This window comes from Lytechinus variegatus, chromosome 9 (assembly GCF_018143015.1).
Source record: "Lytechinus variegatus isolate NC3 chromosome 9, Lvar_3.0, whole genome shotgun sequence".
In the NCBI taxonomy this organism is placed as follows: Eukaryota; Metazoa; Echinodermata; class Echinoidea; order Temnopleuroida; family Toxopneustidae; genus Lytechinus; species Lytechinus variegatus.
This window is the reverse complement of record NC_054748.1, coordinates 32,976,135-32,993,365: the sequence shown is the minus strand read 5'-3', so window position 1 is coordinate 32,993,365 and position 17,231 is coordinate 32,976,135. Positions and strand designations below refer to the sequence as shown.

Here is a 17,231-nt window from a genome sequence, read left to right as displayed (position 1 = left end):
AATAATCAAGAAAAAGATTGTACACTGTTAGAAAATTTATCCTTAAAATAAAAGAAGTTCCTGCAGCAGAGTCTCGAGAACACCTGTAATCTTACCGATTTGCGTAATCTTACAAGAGATTGGTATTTGGAGTATGGAATCTTACAAATTTCCTTGAATAAAACATCCTTTTCCCCTTTTTAAACAGACCTGTTCTGTTAAATTACAGAAAAATTCCTGTTTTATGAATTTACAGAATGATTCTGTTACTGCTTTCTGCAAAATCTTCCGTTTATTTTCTGTAAAATCACGTTTTTTTTAACAGTGTACCATTAATTAAAAAAGTGAGGACAAGACTTGAGTAGTGGTAGTTGCAGCAGAAGTAAAAGTATTTCCAGTACAGCGGTATGAATACTGGTTAACGATAGGGTTGATATGGTTGGAAGAATTATGGTCAGACCGGTACCATCATGGGGGGGGGTGGACCAGGGGGTCGCCATTAAGATATGTAGGAGTGAAAAGAGGAGAATGAACAGGAGAAAAAAGAAAGGGTGAAATTATCTAAAAAAAAAGGAAAACAAAACAAGATACAACTGTAGAGTGTAAAAAGGAGAGTTTTGGGGACAGCAGCTGGGCTAAAGCTAGGTTGATAATGTGGGCAAATCTCAAAATTGATACAAGCTATGTATATATTCCATTATCATCAATTTAAATGAACATTTGACTGACAATACTTTCAGCCATAACTAGGAAAATACCAGACTGCAACGATGTATAATAGTAGAAATTATGAATTATCAATGCACTCTACAATAAATAGTCAAACCTAACATGCTGAGAGTGAAACTGATTTATTTTAAGAGTATTCCACCGTTATGGCCATATAATTCAGATTATTTCAATATTTATGTTGTTGCTTTTATTCTTGGGGGTATTCTAGTGTGGAGCGTTGTGGCCCAGTGGATTAGTCTTCGGACTTTGAGACAGAGGGTCGTGGGTTCCAATCCCAGCCATGGCATAATTTCCTTCAGCAAGAAACTGATCCACAGTGTGCTGCACTCGACCCAGGTGAGGTAAAGGAAGTAATTCCTCAAAAAGCTGTGTGCACTATGAACGCCTAGCTTAGCAGGGTAATATAGGAGTGCCTTGAGCTCCTAACAAGGTGGATATGTGCGCAATATAAATACCCTTTATTTTTGTTATTATTCATGGTTTGTATAATAAGGATACATATCTGGTTACTCTTTACCCACCTCTGCAAGAAGCATTCCCATTTCCGAGTTGGAAACCTTCAGAACAGGTACAAAAATAGCTACCGTCTGTATTTGTACAGTTACCGTTACTACACACATCTGTAGATAGCTCACATTCATTGATATCTGTAAAAGAAGGAGAAGTTGAAGTTGTTAATGATAAGATAGTGATGATGATTGTGAAGGTGATGATCTCATGATAATGGTGGTGGTGATTACGATGATGATGGTGATGATTATAACGGTGGTGGTGATTATGATAACAATGATGATGATGACGAAGGAGAGGTGAAGCGGAGGAAGAATATGACGATTAGTAGACAGAAGAATAAGACAAAGAAAAAACCCAAGAAGTCAAAGAAAAAAATATGTAAGACACTAAACATTTTAGTGATAAGAAAAAGAGACTGGTTGATCTATGTCTCACTCTTCTCATCCCTCCTTATTTCATTTCAAATCAACTAACAACAAAATTACACACGGAGGCAAAATACAAAACAATATAATCAATACAATTCATCAAATTGATTTATATAAAATCAATATCAAAGTAGGGCTGAGAGTTCTACGTAACAAGTATTATTGAAATACTTACCCTCGGGCATAACTACATGGTTTGGTTCAATAAGCCGTGAGCTTGGAAGAAGTTCCATGAAAATATTCTCCAGATGAGATTCGGTCAGTGATGAGCCGGGTTTTAGGTCAACCCGGAAGGAAATCTGAAGAGAACTTCCTGCCAAGCTGTAGTTCTGCACAGATACAGCCTGCAACTCGTCTTCACTTAGTTCTGATGACGTGTTGAGGTAACGCAGGACCTTAAAAGTAACAGAGAGTGAATAATTTGATTTCAACCCTAAAATGGCCAGGGAGGGGGTTGAATCAACCCTTCCTCAACATTTTCTGCGATCATTCCGCCGCGGAATTTTTTTTTGACCGCGCCACTCACAGAGTCGATACTTTTACGTCTTGCACATCTTTTGAGACCAAATTTATGACATCCGGGTACGTGGTTTCAAAATTACGCAACATTTTGTAAGTGCATGTCAGACAAAAAATTGTTCCAAAACGTGATTTTGTGTACGAAGTCAATGCAAACTGAGTTTTCTCATCTTATTCATAAAGATGATTATTTTTAATTTAAACAGCTGAAATCAATTGATTTTAGCATAATTATGCCTCAAAAAGGTTGTGCAATAAATCTGGTGAAAAAAAACAAAGAAAAACAAGGAAATACATAAGAAATTCATAAAACAATAAAATACATTAGAGATTGATTTCTAAGACAATTTTTTTTTCAATTGCGATTGTTAAGAATGCTACAAAGAATACTTTTACCAAAAATTAGCACTCTAGCTTTATTTAGTGAATTAGAGCAAAAAGTATGATTTATGCATAAATTAGCATAATTAATTCATAAAAAATAAAATCTCATTATGGAAAATTTTACCATACATCCTTGTACATTACATCGCACACTACCAGCATGCAAACTTTTTTTTGTGTTCGCGCGATCGGCGGCCAAGATCTCAGGGGGGGGGTTGAATCAACCCCCCCTGCCACAGAACAGCCAAAAAAATTCCCGCCTAGTTAGGGTTAAAAATATGTATTATTCTGATCTTCAAGACTTGCAGAAAGCTTTGATGAATGCATTTCACACACCAGAAATGGCTAAAACAAATTGCCAACAATAATATTCTTTCAAACTCTCACATATAAGCACATGAATTTTAGCCAGATTTAAAGCTTGTGAAATGACGCCTTTCCAAGAAACTTACATCTTGTGCCAATTTTTGCTGATTTTCTTGGGAGTCAATTGTCTCCGGGTAGAAAACAATGCTAAGCCCATTGATAAATGAAAAACGAACGTTGAGTGACAGCGTCAATGCACCTATTTCATACAAGCAATACAAATATTACAGATTCAATTATTATTATTATTATTGTTTTATTTGGCATTTAAAATACGTAGAGAATACAAAATTACAAGGAGTCAATAAGAATGAAGACAGTGCTGCATGATAAACAAAATATGATCTGAATTAGAGCTGCCTGGGAATAGAAAAGATATAGAAAGTACTTATATCCTGTTTTTTATACCTATAAATGTTCAATGTTATTATTATTATCATCATTTTTACTGTCATCATTATAATTTCCTTTATTTTCACTTTTTCAATCAGTACTATTATTATTGTTATCATTAGTAACGTATTTTCCTACCTAGACAAACTCCATTGATTTCTGTTGTATCTTCCTTGCATACACATGAGAAGTTACCCAGTGTGTTCACACAGTTGAATTCAGTCTTGTTGCAATTATCCAAGTCACGTTCGCATTCATCAATATCTATTTCAGTGTAAGAGAGTATTTCATAATCAGGTATATAGAAAACTTACAAACATAAAATCGATTCAATACAGTGAAACACAATTTTAGAATGACATCTAGCGATTCCAAGGGCAGTGTCTGATGGGACAGGAGGAGGTGAGACAGTCCAAAACTTATGTCCGATTAAACAATAAGTAGTATATCATAAATAAAAAAAAGTATTATAGGATTACATAACCCATTTTATCTCATGTTTTCTCTACTCCCAATAATAAAGTCCCCACCATGCTCCCTCAATACCAATGCTATCTGTGTATTCTACTATACATTACAATACTATTGTGAATTAGTGAACATGAATGAATTAATTAATTAATCAATCAATAATGAATGAATTAAATCATTCATTTTTTATCAACTAAGAAGTAAATAAATAAGAAAAAATGTGTTCATGCATGAAAAAATAAATAAAAATGAATAAATTAATACTAAAAATATAAATACATAAAAAATATAAATAAATATACTAACGAATACATAGATAAATGAATGGAAATAAATAAATTAATAAAAAATAAAAAAATAAATAAATCAATAACAAATATTAGTACCTTGACACTCTTTCGGGGACATGTTTTCGTATCCTGAATGGCAAGTACAATTATAATCTCCTGGTATGTTGTTGCAAGTAGATATATCAGGCGGGCACTGGTCGACACCAGCTAGACATTCATTAAAATCTAAGAATAAAATAAAAGGATAAAAGTTGAATTTAACTCTTCAAAGATCTCTCCTCGGTTAGCTTGTTCAATATATGCATGATATTATGTAATATGAACCGCGGGACTAAGCGTACAGTTAAGGTCCACCCAACAAAAATGTTGATTTGAATTAACACAGAAAAATCACACAAGCGTGATGAAAACTGAGTTCCAATTTATCTTCCAATAATTTACAGTCAAATGAATCATTAGATTATTTATAATTGGACTGCATTTGGTATCAGAATATTTTTCATGAATACAACTGTTAAAACTAACAAGTATCTTTCCTCTAGAAGCCTTCTGAAATATTGCCATGGAAGCGTCGTGGTGTAGCAGTTCTGACTCTCGCCTTGTAATCAGAGGGTCGTGTGTTCGAATCCCACCATGGCCTAGCGTCCTTTGGCAAGGCGTTAATCCATACTTTGCCACTCTCCACCCAGGTGTTAAATGGGTACCCGGTAGGATGTGAAAGCCTGTATGCAGTATGCCTAGCAATTGAGTCTTGGAACTCTTGTTGGAATGCTCCCCAGGGAGTGGAGAGGTGCATACATTGTATGTGGGCATACAAGGATCCGATGACCGGGGTAATAATAAAATAATAATAATAATAAGCATTAATTTATACAGCGCAGATTTTATATGGACTCAGATATATTCAGCTGCGCTTGTTCAGAGCTCTTTTTACTTTATGTCTACACAGCATATTTTCTTAACTAAAGAGATATGTTTTTAATTTTGATTTGAAGAGAGCCAAGGATGGAGAGCTTCTTAAATCGATTGGCAGGCTATTGCTGTAAAGCGCTTTAGAGACGTCATTCCCATGTATTAAGCGCTATATAAATGCGGAATATTATCATTATTATTACATCATCACCCATGATTTCAAAGTCACAACAATAACACTGAGGACTGTAAAGCGACCAATGGTGGACCATTAAAATGAGATAACCATGATAATTTGATCAGGCTGGATAAGGTGTAGTTGTTGTAACCATGGTACTGCCACATGATCTAACGTTTTACCTATACAGGATCCATTCATGAGTTCAAAGCCTGGATCGCAAGTACAGTTTTCAGATCCCGTGGAATTCATCAATTCTTCAGTACAGAATATCTCTGAAAAATGAGGTGAGAGACGGTAAATGTAGGTAAAATAATGTTCCGTGGAGAATTGACCTGTCATGTTGTCAACTATTATCGTAATTGTAACCATTATATTGATTCACAGCATTAACGTTTTCTTCAAATCTCATGATTATCATTATAATTACTATCACTATAATAGTCACCATTAATATTATTGTTATTAATATCATCATTATAATTGTCCTATTTGCAGCCATTTTAATTGTAATTAATTAATCATTTTTTATCTTCAAGAATTTTCTACTTCTTTTACTACATGTACTACTACTACTACTACGACGATGACAACTACCGTTACTACTACTATTCTACTATCTTTTACAATGACAAAGAAGACACGCTTTTTAAACAAAATCTGTCTGCTTATTATTTTTCATTTTTTGTGTGGCTTTTTCTTCTATTCTTAGATCATTCCGTCATCTCCAACATTTTCAAAGCTTGGTTAATCAATTTCAATGGCATACAGTTAACAAATAACAAAAAAAAAAGTAAAACATGCATATGGACATTTTCTTCCCACACTGCCATACACTATACCCACACTCCCAAATATGTGCTCACACACACACACACTCACCCACACAAATCCACCCACCAATCAACTTACCCACACACACCCACAAAATCCCCCCCCTTTGTCATACACACGTGCACACACACAAACCAACTCACGCTCCCATACATACCAAAACACACACCCACGTACACGCACTGACTCCACACACATATTCACCCTATCCTGCCCCATTCACATCAACACCATTCTTACAAACTCCCAAATTAACCTACCATTACACGAACGTTGATCAAGGCCAAGTCTATAGCCTGGTTCACAAGAACACGTGTAGGAACCTAATTCATTTTCACAAATCTGGTCACATTCGTTGGTGTCATTTTCAGCACATTCGTTGAAGTCTTGACAAATCAAGATGTAAGAATTGAAGAAATATTATTAAAGTATACAATTGTGAATAATTTTGGGACAAAGGAAAACAAATTATATACATCACATTCTACACATGACGATAGTTTATATTAAAAAAGACTGCAATAGTAATTGTTCATTACTTCAAGAGAACTTTCCGATATAGGACGTGTACTATTTCATCATGGATTTGTGGTTTTCTCAAGAGTACCAATTTCCATCTAAAAGTAATCAAAATAATGTATAACACGAATAGCACAGTTTTATTTCCTCAAGCAAAAAAATAATTTGAAGTAAAACTTTTAAAACAAGGCATAAGCTATTTTGTGTCTCGCCCACTTTATCGTGATTTGCGAGGGCATGCAGCAGAATTGTATTGAAACTTCATTGTGAAATGACTTGGATGGATTAGCAATTGTCATAAGAGTCTTGGACATAAACTTTAATGTTGACCTAAAAATGAACTTTGACCATACCAAGTGACTTCCTAACACAATAACATGCAGGTCAAGTACATCTACCATCCAAGTTTGGTTGAAAAGTGATTTACGGTTGCAGAGTTATGTGTCAAAAGAGATTCTTGCACAAAAACTTTAACGTGGACTTACAAATGACCTTTGACCTTACCATGTGACCTCCGACTGCAGCCTTACTTGACATGGAGATCCCCCAAGTAAATCTACCATCCAAGTTTGGTTGAAAAGTGACTTTCGGTTGTGGAGTTAGGTGTAATTAGAGAGTCTTGGATGTACATTAATCTGAAAATGACCTCTGACCTTACCATGTGACCTCCGACTACAGCCTAATATGCAAGTCCCCCAAGTACATCTACCATCCAAGTTTGGTTGAAAAGTGACTCATGGTTGTGGAGTTATGTGTCATACGGTTTGTGACGGATGGACGACATTTGGATCCCTAAGTCTCACCTTCACCTCAGGTGGGCGAGACAATAATGACATTCTAACCACTTTGTGTTTTGGAGCATGTGTAAGAGTCATCTATTCCCAAAATCACCAATGCAGCAAATTTGAAGTCCACACAGAAATATTCAACTTTTAACAACTCTTAAAAATTCATAACTTTCTTACTGTTACAATGTATTGTTGTTCGATATTGTTCAAAATTCACCTATATGCTGGTCTAATTTTTCAAATTTTTCTAAGAACAACGTTTCCCTTATATAGCTTTGGATCTCGTATAACTCACCGAAGCAATTACTCCCGTTGCCTGTCAATTGAGGGGGGCAGGGCCCGCATCTGTATTCTTCCTCCGAGGACGGGGGCTCATCGTAGCAGATAACCCCCTCATAACAAGGCCCGCTACCCTCACATGCATCATAGTCTACGTCACAGTGGTCACCTGACCACCCATCAGTGCAGTTGCACGTGACCACCTGTAATAGCAAAACAAAATGTGATTTTTATGTTCTTTTAATGTAAATGCTTTGAGCGAAATCAAATGAATAAGTGCAGAAAAATCCAACTAAGTATGCTTTAGGTATGGTTAATGATTGGTCAGGAATATTTACCTGCAAATTTGATTGTGCAGGTTGTGGGTGATAACATTACGATAAATGTTTGAGACAAATAGACAAGTTGTTAAAATTTTGGAATGAAAAGACAAGTGAGTTGGAACTTGGCAACTCAGCAACTAATATACATTAGAAGACAAAATGATGAGTCTTTGGAACTCGGCTAATTGACTTGTTTAAGGTAAGCGAAGACGAGCTGAAACTCAGAAAGACAATTTGTTTGGGAAAAGACAACAAGAAGACGAGTTGAAACTTGGAAAGAACACTTGTTTGGGACTAGAAGAAAAAAATTGTCGAGTTTTTGTGTTCCACAAGAACTGTCTCCATCTTGTCATCTTTTCCCAAACAAATTGACTCGCCCAGTTTTTATAGCTTGTCATCCTGTCTTCTTGTTCTACACAAGTCTGCTTTCCGAGTTTCAAGAGCTCGCCTTCTTGTCCACTTTCTCAACGTCTGGATGACACAATCTTCAGTACATATTTACCCAACAATAATAGTTCCTTCTCATATGTTGGTTGTACTTACAGCAAAGCCATTAGCATTGAGGTCCTGTCCCTCAGCTTGGCTCTCGAAGTCGCACACACCATTGTTCTCGCATTGGCAGATGAGGACCTTGTACGACAAAGAGGTCTCCGCGCCTCGGTTGTCCATGGCGATGATCTCAATGGAGGAGACGTTCAGGTCAGTGGGTGTCCAGGTGAATATGCCATCTATGGAAGTAGTAGATAGGAGGGGTGAGGAAAAAAGTGAGAGATGCGGGGAGATATGGGATGAGAAAAGTGTTAAGAAAAGAGGAAACAGCAGAGAAACGGACAGAGTTAGAGAGGGATGAACAGACAGAGGAGAGGGTGGGAGAGAGTGACTCGACACAGAAAAAGGAAAAGGGTGAGAAATAACGGCAAGACGGAGATGACAGATACAAAAAGGAAGACAATTAAAAGAGAGAGGGAGAGGGAAAAAGAAGGTCAAAAGATAACGATAAGATGGGGATAAAAATAAAGAGAGATAGAAAAGGGAAGAGGGAGAGCATGTGTAATCATTCAAACTTCATTTCACTTATGTAACTATGATATATATTTTGATCAGTCATTAAAACTCTAAACCATTATTATCTAAACATGCACTCGCACCCACACCCTTGAAAATTTCACCTGAACTGATATTTGCGCCATCAGGAGTTGTATCGTTGAAAGTGAAATATACGTCATCATCATCGTTAGGGTCCTGTGCAGTAATCTCTAAGGTGAGATTCACGCCCACTTGCACAAAGAGAACATCATCCTCTTGAAGTCCATCTGTTTCTGTCAGCTCTGTCACACTTGTTATATTCGGAGGGAAGTTATCTATACAGTTAAAAAAAATCCAATACATATCATGCTTGTCTTTATAAAAATCAGAAATGTTACTTAGTTGCATTTTTTTAATTTAAACCATTTCCATTCGATCTTGGAGACATAACCTATAGGTCCTGTGATTATCAGGGATTGATACTTTAATGCTGTCATTGCTATTTGCTGTTTTGATTCCAATAAAAAAAGGCTCTTATAAAAATACAACTTGGAAGTATGCATGTAAAGTAAAATTACAGCTGGTAGCCAATTTATAGCTGGAAGTATAATGCTGCTGGTTTTACATATTTTTAGTTCAATGTGAAACTATCATTAACCATAATCATATCAATAAATATACAATAAATATATATGCAATGCAATAGGTATCAAAAATTACAAAGCAATGTAAGATAACAACAAGAATGTACAATAATATTCACTATTTGGAGTTATTGATAGCAATGAAAAATCTCACCAAGGTTTAGAAGATCATTGTCAAGTTGGTTCCCGGTGTCCATCGTCTGCATTCCCAATTCGGGGTTGACGGCGAGGAAGTCGAAGAGGCATGCTTCGTCATCCCCGCAAGTCTCCCGGGCCTCTCTGGTCCTGTCTGGGTCGAGAGCGAGCAGGGCGTCTAAGAACATTGGTGTGTAGTTACTTGGGTTATAGTAACTCCAGTCCCTATCACCGTATTCAAACAGCGACTCGTTCTCCGTAATCATCCCTTTAGGAGTAGAGAAAGAACTCTGTTCAGTTAGATAAGGAGGTTTAATGGTTGTTTTGATTTGTGAAAGGTGACCATTGGTATTAGGTCTACCACTATATCATCATCATCATCATCATCATCATCGTCTATCAAAATCAACATCATCATTAACACCATTATTACGATCATCATCACTTGTACAATAATCTTTATCACGGTTGCTGTCGTCGCAGTCGTTATCAACTCTAACACTATTATCATCATCATCGTCTCCATCACCATTATCGTCATCATCATCGCCATAATTATTAGCAATATTATTATTTTTCATCGCTATCGTCATTATTATCTTCACTCCCACCACAGCCACCACCACCATCTTTCTCACTTTCAACATCATCATTATACAAGAATGATAATAATAATAATAATAATAATAATATAGGATTTGTATAGTGCACGCATCCAACATGTTAGGTGCTCAAGGTGCTCCTATATTACCCTGGCTAAGCTAATCTGTCGATTCCGGTGCTCACAGCTTATTGAGGAATTACTTCCTGCCGGACGCATTTACCTCACCTGGGATGAGTGCAGCACAATATGGGTAAATTTCTTGCTGAAGGAAAAACGCTGTGGCTGGGAATCGAACCCACGTCCCTAAGATGAAAAGACGAGAGTCTTAAACACTAGAACACGATGCCCCCTAATGATGATCATCATCAACGTCACCATTATCATCAACATCATCCACTGCTTGATAATTAAATATACATGTGCACATGAAACCTGATAACTCACATGATTGTCCAAATTGGAATATTTCTTCTTCTGTTAAATTTCTCCCGGGTTGATCGGTAAGTAACGTTCCATTCCGTAAAAGAAAATCATCCGATTTATTTCCATTGACATTACCTGATAAAGATGTAAATAAAGGAGGGTGTAATACAAAAATGTCAGCTCAATATGCTTGATAAAACGTTCAGAAAAAATCTGGTGTATCGTTCATTAAAACAAGATGAGTAGCTCTATAATGTTATTATTAATATATATGCTTGTCATGTATACGGTACAGGATACTAGTATATGATGTACATCATTTGCAAATGACTGAAGCCGAGTCGACATTGATCATGGCAGTCAGATGACTCATCTAATGCAATGGTCTTTTTTATGCTAATGATTTTGTCCTCCTATTGGTACTTATTAACATCCTTCCCTTATTCAACATTTCTTCTTTGAAAACCTATGAATGGAGAGATTATGGCAGAGACTTAGGGAACTATTACATACATTACACAAAGAACTCGCCTCCGACCGTGAATCGCCCGCCAGAGCCTGCGACCAAACGATGAGCATCATTACAGAATTTCTCTCCTCGCAAGAAAAGTTTGTTACAAGAAGAGATACCCCGAAAACCCTTAATAAAGTGACAAGGAAAACCCGTAAAATCCACAGGGTAATATTGATGCACAACAGATTTAATACCAGAAGAAAACTATATCATCAATTCTATAAGGAATTCTCAAAAACAATGCTGTGTGGCTACCTTTGACGAAGCAGAAAGTCATTACCGCACTATTTCGAATTTGAAAAATAAGATTGTGTCGATCCCCACATACTGCAAAGTCATTCGATCGCATCCCAGAGGCAAATCTTTAGACCTCCCATCTATCAAATAAAAAGATGTAAAGGGTATCTCATCCCATGTATCCCAAAAGATGACTTACCAAGCAGACCCCTCCCTGTTGCGTTCTCAGAATACTCAGGCGGGACCATGACACCTATATCCAAGATCCCATTCTTAAAGGTCACTGTGAAGGACGTACTTGAATAGCCTTCTGGTTGAAAGAGAGCTGTGACCTTGATCTCATCCTCGGATTCGGTCTCATTATCCGAGGATAAGATGAAAGTCGGATCCTGTGAGTCATATCCATCTAGGTATGAACATAGAAAGATTAAGGGAGTATAATTTGGCATTTGTTGTAGGGTACATATAACCAAGCTTTTAATTTTTGTTTTCATTTTAATTTGTTGGTATAGTCTCAAAGTTATATTAATTATGTTATTGCTTTGATCAGCTGTTGTACTGTCTACAATTCTTTACACCAGCCAACACGACCATCTCAGCACTTTAAAATACCGCTACCAGTAGTTAAAGTTATATTCATTATGATATTGCTTGGATCAGCTGTACTACCGGATAAAACGCCATTAATACTTGCACGCATTGCACTTCCTGCATGGTTTTGCATGGGCACGCACTCATGTGCGAATTATGCGTGCCAGCTGGCATTACGTCAAACCCCTGTTTGGAGAAAGACCGCAGTTCAGATTGCAAACTACGGTGTTTTACCCCAATTTTCATTTGAAACATTTCCAAACCCCGATAAACCCTTCTTGGCCAGGTAATCCCCGCTGTCTCAATTTCACCTCCACAGGCCAGTAAATAAGTGTTAAGCCAAGGACGAAATGATAAACAGCTGTGCTATTACGTAAGACTTCTCTGGCTGTAGTAGGACCTCCGGAATGAAATTATTGTATTCGATATTTAATCACGTTTTCAAAGGCATATTGTATTCAGAAATCCAATGTTAGTCCATTTTCAATTTCGAACGAAGAAAATCGACCTCGAAATAAGGAAAGTAAGTAAATAAAATGGCGGCATGCTTTGCGCTCGGGCTGTTGTGTTATCTTCGGACCGAGGTCAAGAAACAGGTGTTTTGATACTTAAACTTGGGGCAGTGGGTTTGTCGTACTTGGAGAAGAGAATTGATTGAGGAAAATTGGGGTATAGTGTTCTCAAATGGAGGTTTTCGTCATGGCAGATAGGTGCGTGGCAGTGATATGCACAACCAAGTAGTGCCACTGTTTGGCGTTGAAATAAAAATTTTGTGGCACAAAAAAATAATGGTACACCACCAGGGTAGTGGCATCGAGGTTGTGCATACTTTGCGCATAGGCTTAGCATACTTCATGCATAGTTTGCAAATGATATACGCAAAGTGCAGACCACGTGATCAGTGCAAGTGGTCCTAATCAACGAACGTAGAAGGTGTCAAGTTCACCATGCGCGACCATGGGGTCTCGAAAAGCACCCTAAACACGTAATTTTCATATTTTGAAAATGCACCCCTTAACAAGTATTGGCATGTGAAAACCTACCCTTAACAAGTGTTGGAAACAAAACGATACTCTTGGCAAATATTCCCTGAAATGAACCCCTAAACAAGTAAAGGAATGTTTTATTGTTACGGGTCCTTCGGTCGTCGGCTTTACCTTATTTGGTTTAGTACGACCCCACCTTCTACACCTCATGCAAATCGGACTCTAAACACGAAGTGTTGGGGCAAAAAGGACATCCTTTAAGAAACATTTTAAATTTCTTTTATCATCCCCGCAAATTTGACCCTAAACACGTAATTTTTCTATCGAAATAAATACCTTTTTTTCATTATTTTTGTGTTTTTGACACCCTTATCACGTTACGTACGTAACGTGCCCTATCGTGAAAAAGACATCCTTTTTACGTGTTTTTTAGGTCGCGCATGGTATCCACTCGTCAATGTAAGTGGCCCCCCCGGTCAAGTTCCGTCAACCCCAGAACGTTGGAATATCTAAATTTGTGCTAGAAACGTCACAGAATAGGGTGTCGAGAATATTTGAAAGCACCTTGGGTCAGTGCTTAAACACTGCGTGAACTATGCGTAAGCAATGCAGAAACATGTCACAACTGCCGTGAACATGTCGGGACAATGCCTGAACTGATACAGCCAAGTTGTGCCATAAAGTGTTCCGCACTGGCATGCACCAATGCGGGGCAGCTTGGGCACCAAAATGCGTGCAAGTGCCAACTGGGCATTATAGCCACCATCACCATTATATCATTAGTACTGATTCAGACCGTCAATCAGATGTTTTCAGAGTTTATATCAAAAGAACAGTTGCTGTCAGTCTTGATGTACAGTATTAATTCATGTTAGATTTTAACGTTTAGGAAATCCGACACATAAATGGAGGTTAGACAGCATCCTCACTTTCTGGTGCATTATTACCTTTCAGCGGCATCATTACTAGTTTACCACCGCCACCACCATCATTATGATGATTGTTATCACATTTATCAAACTACAATAAATATTTATGAAGTCTGTCATATTAATGAAGGAACTGTTCAATAGATCATGAGCTGTCATCATCATCGATCAGCATTGTTATCTTTATCTTTATCATCATCATCTTAATCCTAATCTATTTAATCATCATCATCATCGTTACTCATTATTCTATACTTACCATTTAGGAAATCCGTCATATTAATGGAGGAACCATTAACAAGAATACTCATTTCTGTCCTGTTGTCGTTCAGCTGGAACTCAACCTGATCAATATTAATGATAATAGTGGGATTATAAATCCACGCTGTACAGTTCTCGAGTCACCGTGAAATAAAAAAAAGAATGCAAAGTTACATTGTACAATCAAACTTATAAATCAACTGTAAGATATATAGCTAAGCTTTGTGTAGCATGGAATTGGGGATATTTCCGTGCTTTAAACCTTAATAAGATCGGTTTTCTTTCATTTTCACTGTTCACTCTCATCTGGGTAAAAAAAATCAGAACACATTGAACAAAATATCAGCATACGCGTAGCTAATGCGCAATCATCAGGGCAGGCAGGCCGGCGGCCGGCCTGGCACTAGTAGGCACAGCTGTGCCTAATCTGCTGGGCTGGGAGTTTGCATTTTGACAACTCACTTACCATCGCTGCTAAACCGGTCATTGCTGCTCCAATTGTGCATCGAATTTCATGATTTTGGTGTCATTATAAAGAAGAATCATTCTTTTAGGTTATATGTTTGAATTTTTTCAAAGATTTTGTAATATAGGTTAGAATTTTGATCTAGACATGCTACAAAATAATCATTTTCACCTGACAAAAGCTGCTATATTTACACTTTATTTTTGTTTGAGCCCAAATGATTTTTAGATCATGATAAAGCTGAATATGTATATTAAAATTGAATAGGTTTCAAAATAAGAATTGGTTTAATCGGGTCAAGATCACACTTTTCATTGGCCAAGTACATAAAGCAGCTTGAAAACGAGAATTCTGCACTGTGATTGGTCAAAGAGACCACACACTGGCAAATTCCAACGGTTCCAGTGCCTGGGTTCATGGGAAGGTCACACTTCCCATGTGGTAATCTCCTCAAATTACCCGTGCCTGTTGTTCTGTAAATCTTATCCAGTCAATTAGAACTCTGGATTTCATGCAAGTACAAAATTTCAGAAATCTGGTCTTGTACCTTGGTGGGAAAAGTGTGATCTTGACCCGATTCAAAGGTTCCGCATATCAAGAGTGGCATTGTGATAAAGTACAGAGGTTCAGCTTTATGGTGATATATATATCATTGAGGCTAAAAATAAAAAGTTTTGCACAATTTGCCAAAGAAAACAGAGGAAGAAAATTCAGTTTTGAGACACATTTTCAGGCCAGAAATTCACTTCAATCAATATATTATATTCAAAATAAATGACCAATATGAAAGATTAACATTTACTCTATCTGATGGTGCAATGTGATTTCATTTTACTTGAGGTTAAAACAGGTAAATTCTTAGAGAAAGAAAATCTCACGAATCACGAGATTTTGCAAGGAGGAGGATTCAACCACGAGATGATCTGGATGAATCTGGCTTTTTTGCTCAATAGCAAAGGGACCTGCGGTCTGACTAAAATGAATTCCACACTTCACCTACCTTTGTGATATCTTGTGTAGCAGCGAACCCTATGAAGACTGTTCCGTGTTCAACGGGTTCACTGTTGTTAAAAGCCTTGCCAGTTCTTGATTGTAAAACGAATGGATCACCGTGACTGTAAGACATTGTAATGTATTCACCAAGGCCATTGAAGGTGTATTTCCTCCCATCCAGAGTATTGATATGCGGATCACCCCAAAACCATCCTAAAATTTTGAATGAAATGTACAAAAAACAGTATTAAAAAATCAGTATTGATATCACGATAGTTGTTGCTTTCATTATTTAGTTGAAGGAGTGGAGAAAGCGATTACATGGGGGTGGGGGCATTTCCTCAACATTTTTTGGTCCGACAAATTGCCAAATCTGACGACATTCCCGATTTTGATTGGCTAAGAAGCAATGTTACCGTAGAAAAAGTTGGATAAAACGTCAGACAAGTTCTTTCATGAAAACGCTCCATGCAGCTGCAAGACAGAAACTAGTTTGAAGAAAATCTGTTAAGAATGGTCGTTCAGATGTATGAAGTGTTTTGTAAAGCTGGATTGCAACAACGACAAGAACAGTATGTAATACTAACAATAATAATGATATCAAAAATGATAATACAAGTAGAAGTAATAATAATGACAATAATAATAATACTAGTAATAAAATAAAGAAAATGAATTCCACGCAAACTGTGATCTAATGATAATTTCCCATTTTTATAAACCGATAGCACTTAACACATCAGATTGACGTCTCTAAGAGCTTTACAGATCATTCTTCCAGTCACTTGACCTGGCCTGGCATGCTTGCATACAAAGTATGCACTTTCTCCACATCCGTGGGAAGCATTCCAACGAGAGTTTAAAAGACTTTTTTGCTCGGCGTACTACATCTAATACTACCGTAAAAGTGGAAATATTTGCCCATTTTACGCGGTGTGTATTTGGCACGAAATAAAAACGCACAAATATATTTGTGCCTAAATGAGATTCATATCGGCGCACTTGGGTAAGCGCCCTTGCTTTGATGCATCACATGTCACGTAGGCCTACCTTTAGCCTTACACAGTGCTTCAACAACATCACCATGCTTCGTTGTTTCAAGCCACTTTCCAAACAAAAGGAGGAAGGTCAGCATCAGTTCGGAATGCTAATGATAGCATTGCGAATGCCATATCTGAGCCAGCCACTGCATCGTTGTGTGACAGCTCTAGCTCTCCTAGCTGCACACAAAGGGAAAAAGCGAGGGCTGTACGGCGTTTACGGTGATTTAGTAAGGTATTGAACAGATCGGTAAATGAAAGCACTGTAAGGGGCATGAAAAAGGCTACCTTGTGCAGTTGAATCAGGGAGTTGATGTTGACGCTGGATCAATTACAAACCTGCCGGAGGATGGCCCGTACTCCTTGGCGATGAAAGTGACAAGAAAGTAAGGAAGTTTGTGAGAGGCCTGAGGGACAGCGGCGGTCCAATTTCTATGTCTATTGTCATTGCGGCCACAAAGGATCTGCTCAGAA

General features: G+C 37.4%; 1 protein-coding gene across 1 annotated transcript in view; it reads right to left on the bottom strand.

Moving 5' to 3' along the window:
• LOC121421785 overlaps nt 1–17,231 on the bottom strand; it is a 55,702-nt gene that overhangs the window by 15,398 nt on the left and 23,073 nt on the right. The window contains exons 12-26 of the mRNA XM_041616583.1: nt 15,725–15,930; nt 14,257–14,341; nt 11,691–11,897; nt 10,762–10,875; nt 9,733–9,981; nt 9,078–9,269; nt 8,452–8,636; nt 7,602–7,788; nt 6,260–6,385; nt 5,348–5,440; nt 4,172–4,300; nt 3,453–3,578; nt 3,008–3,120; nt 1,828–2,047; nt 1,233–1,358 (exon numbers count right to left, since the gene is read on the bottom strand). Coding sequence (XP_041472517.1) covers nt 1,233–1,358; nt 1,828–2,047; nt 3,008–3,120; nt 3,453–3,578; nt 4,172–4,300; nt 5,348–5,440; nt 6,260–6,385; nt 7,602–7,788; nt 8,452–8,636; nt 9,078–9,269; nt 9,733–9,981; nt 10,762–10,875; nt 11,691–11,897; nt 14,257–14,341; nt 15,725–15,930 — 2,358 coding nt within the window. The remainder of the gene's footprint in view (nt 1–1,232; nt 1,359–1,827; nt 2,048–3,007; nt 3,121–3,452; nt 3,579–4,171; nt 4,301–5,347; nt 5,441–6,259; nt 6,386–7,601; nt 7,789–8,451; nt 8,637–9,077; nt 9,270–9,732; nt 9,982–10,761; nt 10,876–11,690; nt 11,898–14,256; nt 14,342–15,724; nt 15,931–17,231) is intronic.